The sequence below is a fragment of the Tremella mesenterica genome (genome assembly GCF_000271645.1).
Source record: "Tremella mesenterica DSM 1558 unplaced genomic scaffold TREMEscaffold_17, whole genome shotgun sequence".
Taxonomy (NCBI): Eukaryota; Fungi; Basidiomycota; class Tremellomycetes; order Tremellales; family Tremellaceae; genus Tremella; species Tremella mesenterica.
In genome coordinates, this window is record NW_006711241.1 from 357,627 (window position 1) to 371,930 (window position 14,304).

Sequence of the window (14,304 nt, forward strand, 5' to 3'; positions counted from 1 at the left end):
AAGAATCTAGGTAGACAGGGACTATTGAAGAAGGACTGGGACACGTACAAGAACGATCCCTTTACGACTGATAAATGTCCCGCCTGTATGCAGGCCAAGATAACACGTCTACCAAAGAATAAAGAAGCACCAATGTTAAAAGGAGATGGTGAAGGAGTAGGAATGGATGTCGATATCACTGGTCCGTTCGGTCCGGCGATAAAAGGTGAACGATATTTCTTCGTTGGTGTGGAAAGGGCGAGTCGAATTGTATTCGCGATACCAATAACGACGAAGAACGAAGCGTCTGATATTGTTCGACAGTGTATCTCGAAATTAGAGAAACAGCTTGGTGAAAGGGTGAGGGTGATTAGGTCTGATGGGGGAGGTGAATTCGATAGTCTCGATATGAGGGAATTCTACCTGTCAGCAGGGATCAACCACTACATCACACCAAGATACACACCAGAATTAAATGGAGTGGCGGAAAGAATGATACGTACCTTGAAGGGGATGGTATCAACGATGTTATTCGACTCAGGACTACCGAACGAATATTGGTCCTATGCTGTCAGATACGCCGCCATTATAATCATGAAAACATCGATTGGTGTCAGCGGTAAATCAGGCTGGACATCACTCACGGGAAGAGACACGAATCTGGATAGCGTGTGGAGATTTGGTGAACGATGTTTCGTTCAGATACCAAGGGAGATAAGGCTGAAGTCGAACTTCACGATACCTAGGGGTTCGTCAGCCATTATACTAGGTCAGGATGAGGGCGTGAGCGGTTGGATCGTTAGAATGGACGGATCGGGACGAATCGAACACTCACGAGACGTTCGTCGCTCGACAGGACGAATGGTGACTACTAGAGAGTCGCCAGATGTCATCCAAACCCCTCTCGACACCATCGAAGTAGACCTAGACCCCGTCGTCAACGAAGAAATTTTCCCTGACGACCGCTCAGAAAGTGGCGAACAGGAAAATAACGATAATGAACAAGGAAATGATGTTGATAGAGACAACTCACCTGATCCAGGTCCACAACCTACTGAAAGACGATGTGGACAGGGCATCTGGGGAGGAAATTGGATCTATGAGAACGATATTGTCGAAAATGAGAGAAATGATGAGAAAGGAAGAAATGATGGGGATGAGGGGATCCTGACGACACGTCACGGACAAATTATTCGACCCCCCCACCGTTTTGCAGGCCTAACGGACTTGTTTCTGGAGTTTGGTCGCGAGCCTAATAAGTTAGTCTCACTCGCCTCTATTGCAGGTATCGAAAGTGATACTTCTCTCATTGATCCCATCTCTCCTGAAGAAGCAGTAAACGACCCAGATGGTGAGAAGTGGCTAGAATCCATGGAGAAAGAGATATCCAACATAGAATCTAAGGATACATGGGTGGAAACGGTACTTCCACCGGGACGAAAAGCCATTGGATGTAAATGGGTATTCAAAGTGAAGACAGATTCTGAGGGAATCTTACTAAAGTACAAGTCACGAGTAGTAGCTCAAGGTTTCTCACAGAGGACAGGTGTCGACTACGAAGAAACATTCGCACCTGTAGGTAGATCGGGGTCGTTGCGAATACTCTTGACTATAGCGGCCACCGAAGATCTCGAAATTCGTCAGGCCGATGTCGAAGGGGCGTATTTAAACGGTAAACTCGATGTCGAAATTTACATGAAGTATCCCAAGGGGATAAAGCCGAAACCTGGATGTAATACCTTGAAGTTAATAAAGTCTCTTTACGGTTTAAAACAATCTGGTAGGACATGGTGGATAGAACTCGGCGAAGGATTATCTCACCTAGGTTTTTCAAGAATCGAGTCAGATTGGGGTCTTTACTACAGACCAGAAGGGAAAATCGAAGGAAAGGGAGCAGCAATACTGCTAGCCTATGTCGATGATCTGGTATTAGCCACAAAATTGAAGGAAGAAGCAAAGGAAATTTTCGATGGGCTAGGGAAAAGGTGGATAATAACCGACCTGGGGGAGATAAGTACCATTCTCGGTATGAAGGTAACAAGAAACAGAGAAGAGAAGACAATATGGTTAAACCAACCAGCGTACATCGATAAGATAGTTCAGAAGTTTCCTGAAAACGACTTACATCGAGACCGAAAAACGCCGTTACCTCTTACTGCGAAAAATCCTTCGATGTCAGAGGTGGAAAGTGAAATTCGACCATTTCAAGAATTAATAGGGTGTCTACAGTGGTTAGCCACATGTACACGACCCGATATATCCTATGCAGCCTCATACCTTGCTAGGTACCTCACCAAACCGACGAAGAAAGTATGGGAGGAAGGGATAATGGTAATTACCTACCTTAGGTCCACTCGTTTACATGGTATTCGTCTTGGTGGCGAGGCTAGCGATCTAGCAGGATGGGTTGATGCCGATTGGGCAGGATGTAAAGACACACGACGATCAACGACAGGCTGGATCTTTATGATGAACGACTCACCGATAACATGGAGTTCAAAAAGACAAGCTACAGTATCGTCGTCGACAGCCGAAGCAGAGTACATCGCGATGGCTGAAGCAGCGAAGGAAGCTCAGTGGTTGAGAGGATTACTGAGGGAGATAGGCTATGATCAGCCAAATCCTACTGTATTGAATTGCGATAATCAAGGATTGATATCACTAGCGAGGAAACCTGGTACTCACCAGAGGACAAAGCATATTGATATTCGACATCATGCTCTTTGAGATCTAGTCAGTAATAAAGTTATTGAACTAGAATACGTCAGCACTGTCTCTCAGAGAGTAGATGTACTCACGAAGGCTTTAGGTGGACCAGTACATTCGGTAAATATGTCAGCAATACGGGTAGAACCACCGAAGAAGAAAAACATTGGTTCAGTATACGTAACATTAGATGATGACGAAATTATCGATTACGATTATTCAGATTTCGAGGACCTAGGAGATCTATCAGGTGGTACAGAGAACGAAGTGGTACTGGAGACAGAATCAGTACCAGAGAGAGAAGTGTGGGTGGAAGGAACTTCAGAGAAACCCACCGAAGGTACCACCAAAGGAAAAGTTCTCGTGAGCCAAAACGTAAAATTTTCAGGTGTACCTAAGAGTGTGAGTAATTCTAAGATAGGTCAGAAACCACCGGTAGAACCTAGAATCGTTAGAGAAATGAGAGAGAAGGGACAGAAGAGAAGGGAAGGACGACTACATGGTGAGATGAGAGAGAAAACTAAATATTTCCCATCTCCACATCACGACCCCTCATTTCGTTGTTCAGGACGTCTCTTATCTCCCCTTCCCACGTCTCCATCTCATGGATCATGTCGAATAAGGAGGCTGATGCCCCCTGTCCACCACGAGAGGCGGACGCCAAGAGATACTGAGCGTACGAAATCGTTGACAGCAACGCTCGGAGATAAAACGTCATCATTGGAGAGAATTCGAGAAATCAGTCTAGATAATGACAGATTCAATAAACAGCGTACCTTTTCTCTCGGACTCCCTCCAAAAGCCAACCATGAGAAACCCACGACGAGACATAATGATAATTCTTATAAAAAAAAAAGATTTTCGATAAGTGGCGAAACTATGATATCTCGTTGTCACGGCCGTCGAACAACTACTTCTTAATAGACCGACGGTCGACGAACCTCGGCTAACTTCACGCTCTGAGTCGATGTCTCACCCAACCAGGAGGGCGCAGACGTCGAAAGGGGTGTAACTACGGCGTACTTCGGCGTAGTTACTCTAACTAGGGTTTTGATCTACTGATGGCGATGTATCTTGATTTATAGCTATCTCCATCTGTCTTTTACTACTGACAACAATCAAGGATCGCTGAAGAACTTCAGCGATCTTCTCAGCTAATATTATCTACTCCTCCTAGACGTTCATCCAACCCTCTCGCGCTTTGACGTACTTCAACGCACTTCGTCCAACTTCCCCGAGCCCTCGGCCATCCTCTTCCTCCTTCGACTAACTCCGCCTAACATCGCCGCACTTTGTCACGGCCGTCGAACAACTACTTCTTAATAGACCGACGGTCGACGAACCTCGGCTAACTTCACGCTCTGAGTCGATGTCTCACCCAACCAGGAGGGCGCAGACGTCGAAAGGGGTGTAACTACGGCGTACTTCGGCGTAGTTACTCTAACTAGGGTTTTGATCTACTGATGGCGATGTATCTTGATTTATAGCTATCTCTATCTGTCTTTTACTACTGACAACAATCAAGGATCGCTGAAGAACTTCAGCGATCTTCTCAGCTAATATTATCTACTCCTCCTAGACGTTCATCCAACCCTCTCGCGCTTTGACGTACTTCAACGCACTTCGTCCAACTTCCCCGAGCCCTCGGCCATCCTCTTCCTCCTTCGACTAACTCCGCCTAACATCGCCGCACTTCTGCTCCCATTGTCCCTACTTAGCCTAACTCCGTCTAACTTCGCCGTACTTCTGCTCCCATTGTCCCTACTTAGACTAACTCCGTCTAACTTCGCCGTACTTCTGCTCCCATTGTCCCTACCTAGCCTAACTCCGTCTAACTTCGCCGTACTTGGTCTCAGAAGTCCTGAGTTACGTGTAGAGTAAAGAGGTTAAGACGTGATGGGGGTTTTGATGGTCAAAGGAGGGTCATTGTTGGTGGAATAATCGAGGTGTCACGACGTAGTTCGTGACAGTCGCCCCCTTCTTTAGCCGCGAACGTCCTCGTGAGCGATTACACCTCTGTCGTGTGAAGAGAACTTAGCAGCGTAGTACCCCCATTCTCTCCCTCCCCATGACCATCTTTCACCCTTCTGCTCTTTGCGCCGCACTTCGTAGTTGGGCCTCCTTTCACTCCAAAACCCGACAATGAGACTCCCCTAACTTCGTCGAGGTTTGCCGTAAGAAGCCCTGTGTCTTTTGTAGGTGAGACACGCTTCCTGAATGGCAGCCGAACAACACCGTTGTTTATCGAAGTAACCCTCGCTTATATTGAGATGAGACACTATAGCGTGGGAATTTTGATCGTCCCTGCGATGCCTTTTGTTGATGAAACGCGAAGTTTGCCGCATGTTGACGACGAGGGTTTAGGTTTGATTATACTAAATACTGAGCAGTTCGCCGAGCTTCTCTCTTTTTCCCATCTGCTTTCAAAACTTTCTATCTCTCTTACCTAGAAAACAGATTTGTTACCTTGAATCATCTTTTATTTCTTTAAGTATTTTTAACGTCATGGCCCCTCCTACTCCCACCTCTAACCCTTTCGCCGCCATGAGGAACTTTGGTGGTATGGTGTCGTCTGCTCGTGAGTTATTCCTCGACACTTACCTTACTTCGCCGGACTTGGCTGATGTTCAGTTTCCTTCGGCGACAGATCCCGCCAAGTCTCCTCCCTCGGCCTCGGCACCCTCTCTTTGGGGGAGCCGTCTGGCGATGTCCCGCCTCCTCGCTCCGCTTCTCCTCCCGTCGGTCCTCCCGCTGGTTCTCCCTCTGCTTCTCCTCCTCCTGGTTCTCGCTCTGCTTCCCCTCCTGCCGCCAGCCCTCGCCGCAGGACGCCCGCCTTTCGTCCTGGTGAGTCTCCGTCCTCCTCCGACCAGGAGTCGCTCAGTGGTTCGGAGTCGGACGATCAGTCAGACTTCGAAGGAAAAGGGGGTGATTATAGTGATGAGGATGATAGAATCGTGTCGGAGGGTGAAACCGAGTTAGAGGAACACTCGGATGATGATATGGTGGCGGTTAGTGTAGAGGACAACAACGTAGATAGTCCTGAGCGTGAGTTCTTCGTCCAACCTCTCACACCTTCGCCGAACTTGGCCTTGTTTATCTGTTCTTTAGCTCTCCAAGACATTGCTAACTCGCAGCCGCTCCTGCCCCTCCTCCTGCTCAAATTGTGGGCCAGAAACGACGCCGTTCCCTCTCCTCTTCTTCTTCTTCCTCTTCTTCTTCTTCCTCTTCTTCTTCCTCTTCCGGGGTTCTCCCCCCCCCCAACGCCATCGCCGCTGCCGCCGCTGCTGCCGCCGCTGCTGCCGCCGCCATCGCTCCTGCTGCCGCCGCCGGTCCTGCTCCCGCCGCCGGTCCTGCTCCCGCCGCCCCTGTCGCTGCTCCCCCCCCTTCTCCCAGAGGGGAGCCTTCGCCCAAACGGGTGAAGAGATCACTGCGGGAAGAAGAGTACTTGTGGGAGAAGATGAAGTCCGAGCCTGGTCGTTGGATCGCGGTTGGTGTTGACGAAGCGTGTGATCGTTGCCGGTGAGTCCACCTATTCGTACTACGCCTAAGTTACTCCTGCTAATTAGTAGACGTGAGATTATCACGTATAATCGTCCAAACTGGCCCTGCCTCAAGGCAGTCAGGCCACACAACAAGGCCCTCCGTTGTGCTTCATGCACGTCTGGCCCCTGCTCCTTCTGTCCCGTTTCCTCTGCCCGGGACATCCCGCCCCGTCCCTTCGACGCTTCTCCTCTCCCCCCTCCCCAGACTCCAGCGTCTGTCCCCCGTTCGCGGGTACCGTCTTCGTCTCTCCGGTCGGTTCGCCGTACTTCGCCGGACCTCCGCCCGTCGCCCCCGTCGCCGTCGCCCTTCGCTCCTGTGGCCGGCCCATCACGTCTCCCGGCTGTTCCTCCTTCGTCTTCTCGCCGTCCTTCGGCCTCTGCTCCTTCGGCCTCCCGTCCTTCGGCCTCTCGTCCTTCGGCGCCACGTCCGTCCTCTCCAGTGGTAGCTTCTCCTCCGGCTCACAGCACCCGAAGTCGGCGTCCTTCTGTTCCTCCGGCCTCTTCGGCGGCCCCTCCCGTCACCCCTCCCTCTGCTTCCCAGAAGACACCGAAGTCTTCTTTAAAGAAATCAAAAGGGAAATCTAAAGAGAAGGAGGTTGCCTTCGATGATGGTGATGTGGAAAATGAAGATACTCAGCGTGCTGGTCCCTCTGCTCCCCGCCCCTCCCTCGTCCACCCTCGTATCTCCCTGGACGTCCGTATTCCTGAGGACGAAAAGGAATTCGCCACTTATCGTTCTCTCGTCCTCGGTCTCACTACTCAGCTTGAGGCCGCCCGAAATGATACATCTCTCCTGCTTGACTTCTCTTCTCGTCAAGCTAACGCTTTAAACAATCTTACTGCGGCGTTAGTAGATGTAGTCAACACTGGGGCTCTGGACGACGAAGCAAGGACAAGGTTAGCGGCCGTCTCTCGCCGAAGCCTTACTGAGATAGCCGATGTTCGCCGAAGATTGTTCGACACCCCCTTCCTAGTCACTCCTATGGCGTATGAGCCACCACCGTCCCTTGACTGGTTAGGTCGCCGTAGTAATTCTCGTGTCCCAGCTTCCGCCCAGACTGCTCTCGACCTCCTCAGTCTTCCCTTCGAGTGTCTACGGACCATACGTTCTCTGTGGAGGACCCCGAGCATGCAAGCTGCTCGAGATGTCCAGGACTTCGGTGACTTCTTTGGGGCTATGAATCGGGCATGGAATGCTTCTCTCTCTACTGCGTTCCCGTCTGAGACTCTCGATCTACCTTCGGTCATCGGTAGCCTCCACACCAATCCCGCGGGACCGAGTAGATCGAAGGAGAAAGGAAAAGGAAAAGGTAAGGGTAAGAGTAAGGACAAGTGAGCGGTACGTAGCTGTAATCCTATGTTGTATGCAGTACGTTCTATCTCCTAGCCCTTCGCAGTCGCCCTTCCTTCGGCTTAGTAGGGTGAAGTTCGTGGAACTTCGCCAATATGTCATCAGCTCCATCGACGTTCTCCACTGGTTCCCATGATACTGAATCGTCTGTTCCTTCGTAACCTAACCACTCTACCAAGTACTCTAACTTTCCTGACCTCTTATTTACTCTAGAGTCCACAATATCCTTTACCTCCCAAGACTCTCCCTCATTGTCTACTTCTACTGGCCCAGGTGGCTCAGCTTGCTGACCAGGAAATATTGGAGGGTGATAAGGACGGAGCAAGGAGACATGGAATACATCATGGATACCTGCCATCGTTCCTGGTAATTCCAATTTACAAGCATGAGAACCTACCTGCCGTACTACCTTGTACGGCCCACTTTGCTTAACATCTAACTTCTTCATTGGTCTCTTCGTCTTAATATTCTCTAACGACAGCATCACTAGGTCTCCTTCCGCGAAGTTCGGCGTAGTCCGGTGTTTCCTATTGTATCCTTCGGCGTACTTCTCATTAGCTTTCTCAATTCCTTCGATACAATCTTTGTGTATTTCAGTCAAATCTTTTACCACCACCGTAGCAGCGGGCACTTCGACCTCGCTAGCCTTTATCTCTTCAGCCCAACGAGGGTGATATCCATAGTTCGCATAGAATGGGGTTTTGTTTATCGCAGAGTGCTGGGTGTTGTTGTAAGCAAAGCTAGCTCGAGCGAGTAGCTTTGACCAGTCGTTCTGCTGATAGGAGGTGAAGATTCGAAGATACAGTTCCAAAGACTGATTGGTTCGTTCGGTCTGTCCGTCAGTCTGTGGATGATATGCAGTAGAGAGATGTAGTCTTATTCCGAGACTATCGGTCAAATTCTTCCAGAACTTGGAGGTAAACTTCGATCCCCTGTCCGATACTATATTCTCTGGCAACCCATGCTGGGCCACCACATAGTCCAATATCAACTCTGATAGGCCGGCTGCGGTTAACTTCGTCGTAGTCGGGATAAAAATGGCCCATTTGGTCAACCGATCCACCACTACCAGGATGGAATTATATCCATGGGAATTTGGCAGCTCCTCGATAAAATCCATCGAGATGCTAGACCAAGGTTTCGTAGCTACCTCCAGTGGTTTAAGCTCCCCATGAGGTTTCTGTCTGTTAGTCTTCGCTCTCTGACATACCGCGCATCCAGCAACATAATCTTCGACATCCTTCCTTACTCCAACCCAGACATAATCCCTCAGGACTAGTTCAAGAGTCTTCGCCGAACCTGGATGACCGGCCAAGGCTGAGTCATGTCGCATCTTCATGATCTTCAGCCGAGCATCGGCGTAGTTCGGCACATAAATGCGATCGTCGAATGTGAGGAAACCTCTTGAGTTCCACCCCCCACGAAGGATTAGAGGAGACCGCGAACTACGGCGTAGTTCGGTGATTGATCCTGGTTCCTGCACGTTATCGTTACACGTAGGATGAGAACACTCAGCGCAAACGACTCCTAATAATTCTTCTCTGACCCCCTCTATGTCTTCGTCCTCCTGAACTCCAAGTACTAGATCCATAGGGTCCACAAGATCATTTTCCTTTACCTCCCTTGTCCCTTGCAATGCTCGAAGGAGGTGACGCAACTCCGACGTGGTGGCGTCAACTTCGTCGAACTTCGGCAGACCTTGGATAAGGTTGCTCTCTTGTACCATGGTACTTCCTTTCCCGGAATGATAGTCCGCCCGTCTAGATAATCCATCTGGAAGACTTGCCTGGGTTCCTGGCCGATAAACCATTTTAAACCTGAAGTTAGCTAGCTCCTCTACCCACCTACCTTGCCGAGGACTGAGTTGTTTCGGTTCCATCCAGTAGGTAAGGTTTAGATGGTCGGTAAGTACTGTGGTTTCCACCTGCAATAATAAGTGTCTCCTTCTTCTGAAACCCTCCACTACAGCGAGGAACTCCTTTTCTCCTACCGTATAATTCAGTTGAGCTGTGTTGAAAGCACCAGACTCAATAGCTACCGGGTGTTCTTGACCAGCCGTGTTGATCTGCGAAATTATGAACCCCCAGCCGAAGAACGACGCATCTGTCTGTAATATCGTCTTCAATGTAGGGTCAAAATGGGCTAACACCGGCGCAGTACACATCCTAGCCTTCAACTCTTTGAAGGCTGACTCCTGTTCGACTCCCCATACAAATGGTACCTCCTTCCTTGTCAAGTCATTGATAGGTCTAGCAATCTTCGAGAAGTTGGGGACAAAGCGCCTGTAGTAGCTTACAACTCCAATGAATCCCCTTGACTCTCGTAGATTCTTAGGACGTGGGAAGGAAGTGATGGCATCAATGTATTCTGGGTTCACCGATACACCTTTAGAGGATACCACGAAACCCAGAAACACCACCGAATCTCTTTCGAACTCGCACTTACTAGCTTTCACGTACAGGCTCGCCTTCCGCAGTACCTCAAAGACCTTCGCCGTAGTTCCTCGTAATTCCTCCAACGTATTCCCATAAATGAGGATATCGTCAATGTAGACCACGACTCCATTCCCTAGTAGCTCTCTAAACACCTCATTTAGGAAGTGTTGGAAGACCGCGGGGGCGTTTCGCAGCCCATCACGAACAACCAGAGATTCAAACATACCATACTGTGTCCTGAACGCCGTCAGGTGTTCATGTCCCTCTGTCACCCTCAATAATTGGTATGCTCCAATTAGATCTAGTTTGCTGAAATACCTTGCTTTTCCAAGTTCTTCGGTAATTTGACCTATTAGAGGGAGAGGGTAGGCATCTGGTATGGTCGCTTCGTTCAGTTTTCGATAGTCGATGACCATTCGCCACTGTCCTTCGGCTTTCTTCGGTATCATAAACATTGGTGAGCCGTATGGCGAGTTACTTGCCCGAATTCGGCCAGCGGCGATTTCGCGATCTAGTATGTCTCTCAGCGCGCGTCTCTGATCTTCTCCTTGAGCATAGAGGGAGGCGACCTTAAGGTTCGCCCCCTCCTTAAGCTCAAACTTCAAATCGTAGGACCTTGAAGGGGGAAGGGTCTCTCCTCCCTTCTTCGGATTAAAAACGTCAATGTACTGGTGGTATTGTTCAGGAACTACCTGGAACAACTCGTCTTGTTCCTCCGGGCTCAGCTCTTCAAGCTCATCTTCGCCGCGGCGGTCTATCGCGTCCGTCAGAGTTGGCAGCCCTATGGCCGCTAACTTCGCCGCACTTGGTGGGGTTGGGATGGGAAATTTCACCGAGTTGTCTCTTCCATCAAGGACAACCCCTTCCTTCCTCATCCAATCCCACCCTATCACAACATCTGCGTCGCAGAGCGTTGTTACATCGAGACAAACAGATCGCACTTCGGCGTCCTTCGTCAAACTAAATCCGACTTCGACAAACTCGGTGATGGGTCCAGCGACACTCACCGAGCCGTCGAACATGTGAACGGGTACGCTCACCTGATATTGTCTCCTTTCTGCGCCTATCTTCGTCGCCGCTCTAGGACTTATATATGAACAAGTAGCCCCGGTGTCCCAGAGCGTAGTTAGCTTCATTCCATTAATGAAAATGTCCGATTTAGGCTGATCTCTGGAAACGGAAGGGATGAGGAGATGATTATCGACATTGCATGAACAAGGGGTACTGAGTGGTGTATTTTTGTATTCACAATCCTCTGGCTCCATCAGCTGTGTTTCTTTTATGGGTTTGGGAATGGTGGCCGAGAGAATATGGCGGACCCGCCGAGCCTCGCCTACTGCGACAGGTCCTCTTCTTTTCCCTGGTCCTCTTCCAAATCTACTTCTCCTCCAACCGCATTCAAGTTCCTCCTCTGTCCGAGAGGTACTGCGTTCCCTCCCGATCCTCCACCACGTTCTCCGAACTTCCCCCCCCATGGAGGCAACAGTCCAACCTTAACCTTAGCCTCCCTTACAGGGCATTCCTTCAGCCAATGTCCTGCTTCACCACACTCGGTACACTTCCCCTCCTTCCTCCTTGTCTCCCTCAGATCGGAGCTCGGCCTAGGCCATCTTCGGCGAACTTCGTCGATGTTTGGCGGTGTACTCTTTACCACCGTCGACCTCATAGCCGCCTGGGCACCACCCTGCGCCGAAGGTTGCCCCTTTTCCCATTTCTTCTCTTCTTTCTTCTCCGTCCTCTGACTTTCCACCACTGTCGTTGTCCTTATCCCTCCTTCCCTTTTCCTCTCTGCCTCCTTCTCCACTTGTCTCCTCCACAGGCGGTTGTCCAAGGGAATCACAAACTCCAATAGCTCTTTTACAGTCCCAAACGATCTACCGTGTCTTGCGATTTCATCTAGAAGGTGCGATTTTAGTCCTTTCTTGGCTCGGTCAACTAGGTTTCCATCATCAGACCACTTGAGAATCGCAACATGTCGTTGAAAGGCGGAGAAGTAGTCCGAAGCAGACCCGGTTTGCTTGAGGTCGTTAAGTTGTCGGGCCGCAGTTCCTTCTTCGTCTGGATCACCAAAGTTAGTCTTGAGGTACTTAACGAACTGATCGTGTGTCGTGAGGTACTCAGGAAGAGGTCTTTTGGATAGATCGGGCTGCACTGCAAGAAGAGGTGTTTCGCGTAGATGAGAGATCATGAAAAAGACTTTCTTAGTGTCGTCGGGGAAAAGATGAGAGTTCAATTCGAAGTGTACGTCGCACTCAGACAGAAAGGCGGTTAACTTGTTCCGATCTCCTCTCCATAGGTCTGGGTTAGGTAGCTTTATCCCTTTCCGTTGTTCGCCCACTACGCTTGGGGTCGCCGAAGTTTGCCGTCCCATGGCGTACCTCACTCCTTCTGATATCCCTTCTGCAATCCCGCCCACTGTATCCCTTTCTCTTCTCTGTTCCCATTCCTCCCTACGTCTTCTCTCCTCCATCATGTCTTTGTTCATATTCGCCACCATCTGCATCAAGGCCAACACCACCCCTTGTGTTCCTTCTTCTCCCAAGTTCGCCGTACTTCCAGTGTTTTCTCTTGGGCGTGGGGTTTGGTCTGATCCAAGTGGGGACCCCACAGGTGGGAGAGCATTAGACGGAGGAGAAGGAGGGTTAGAAAGCACCGGTGGAACGAACTCATCTCCTTGAATTGACCCCCCCACACTATCCTCAACTCCAAGGTCCTGCCCCATTGCTCTGCTAAGCTCCTCCAATGCTCTCCTCTCGTTCTCCTCCATCCTGTCTCCATCCCTACTCATGCCTCGTGTAATTCTTCTTTCTGGTTCCATATTATCTTCGTACTTCTCCGAGGTTCGCACGGGTCGTCGGTAAGAGCGATCCTTGATACTGTCACGGCCGTCGAACAACTACTTCTTAATAGACCGACGGTCGACGAACCTCGGCTAACTTCACGCTCTGAGTCGATGTCTCACCCAACCAGGAGGGCGCAGACGTCGAAAGGGGTGTAACTACGGCGTACTTCGGCGTAGTTACTCTAACTAGGGTTTTGATCTACTGATGGCGATGTATCTTGATTTATAGCTATCTCTATCTGTCTTTTACTACTGACAACAATCAAGGATCGCTGAAGAACTTCAGCGATCTTCTCAGCTAATATTATCTACTCCTCCTAGACGTTCATCCAACCCTCTCGCGCTTTGACGTACTTCAACGCACCGCTTTGACGTACTTCAACGCACTTCGTCCAACTTCCCCGAGCCCTCGGCCATCCTCTTCCTCCTTCGACTAACTCCGCCTAACATCGCCGCACTTCTGCTCCCATTGTCCCTACTTAGCCTAACTCCGTCTAACTTCGCCGTACTTCTGCTCCCATTGTCCCTACTTAGACTAACTCCGTCTAACTTCGCCGTACTTCTGCTCCCATTGTCCCTACCTAGCCTAACTCCGTCTAACTTCGCCGTACTTGGTCTCAGAAGTCCTGAGTTACGTGTAGAGTAAAGAGGTTAAGACGTGATGGGGGTTTTGATGGTCAAAGGAGGGTCATTGTTGGTGGAATAATCGAGGTGTCACGACGTAGTTCGTGACACACTTCTGCTCCCATTGTCCCTACTTAGCCTAACTCCGTCTAACTTCGCCGCACTTCTGCTCCCATTGTCCCTACTTAGCCTAACTCCGTCTAACTTCGCCGTACTTCTGCTCCCATTGTCCCTACTTAGACTAACTCCGCCTAACATCGCCGCACTTCTGCTCCCATTGTCCCTACCTAGCCTAACTCCTTCTAACTTCGCCGTACTTCTGCTCCCATTGTCCCTACCTAGCCTAACTCCGTCTAACTTCGCCGTACTTGGTCTCAGAAGTCCTGAGTTACGTGTAGAGTAAAGAGGTTAAGACGTGATGGGGGTTTTGATGGTCAAAGGAGGGTCATTGTTGGTGGAATAATCGAGGTGTCACGACGTAGTTCGTGACACTCGTCAGCCAGGACCACGAAGGAAATTCATCGATTCTCGGGATTTTACTAGCAAACCTGAAGTTTTAAGAAGCAGACAGGATAAAGGGAAGTTCAGAGAGTCAGAAATGAGAGATAAAAGTGGAGAAAGACGAAAGGTGGACATACCGTTAATCTACTACAATAACAGATTTACCCTCGAGATAAACCACGTGGAGACAAACCACGTGGGATGCGGCGAAGCCCGCAGGGTCAAAGCGAGACGATAGGGGGGAGAGACAGAGACAGAGACAGAGACAGAGACAGAGACAGAGACAGAGACAGAGATAGAGAGAGAGAGACTAGAGGTTCACAG

General features: G+C 49.9%; 2 protein-coding genes across 2 annotated transcripts; one reads left to right on the forward strand and one right to left on the reverse strand.

Annotated features, from left to right (window-relative positions):
• Nucleotides 1–5,190: 5,190 nt before the first annotated feature.
• Nucleotides 5,191–7,563, forward strand: TREMEDRAFT_65942 (uncharacterized protein; the record flags this gene model as incomplete). The annotated part of the gene is made up of 5 exons (XM_007008006.1): nucleotides 5,191–5,263; nucleotides 5,317–5,529; nucleotides 5,593–5,730; nucleotides 5,820–6,204; nucleotides 6,255–7,563. The coding sequence occupies 5 exons, from the start codon at nucleotides 5,191–5,193 to the stop codon at nucleotides 7,561–7,563; spliced, it is 2,118 nt and encodes a 705-aa protein (XP_007008068.1).
• A 3,783-nt stretch (nucleotides 7,564–11,346) lies between these two features.
• On the reverse strand, nucleotides 11,347–12,831 carry TREMEDRAFT_65944 (uncharacterized protein; the record flags this gene model as incomplete). The annotated part of the gene is made up of 2 exons (XM_007008007.1): nucleotides 11,347–11,751; nucleotides 12,430–12,831. 2 exons carry the CDS (start codon nucleotides 12,829–12,831, stop codon nucleotides 11,347–11,349), a joined length of 807 nt encoding a protein of 268 aa, XP_007008069.1.
• Nucleotides 12,832–14,304: the final 1,473 nt, after the last annotated feature.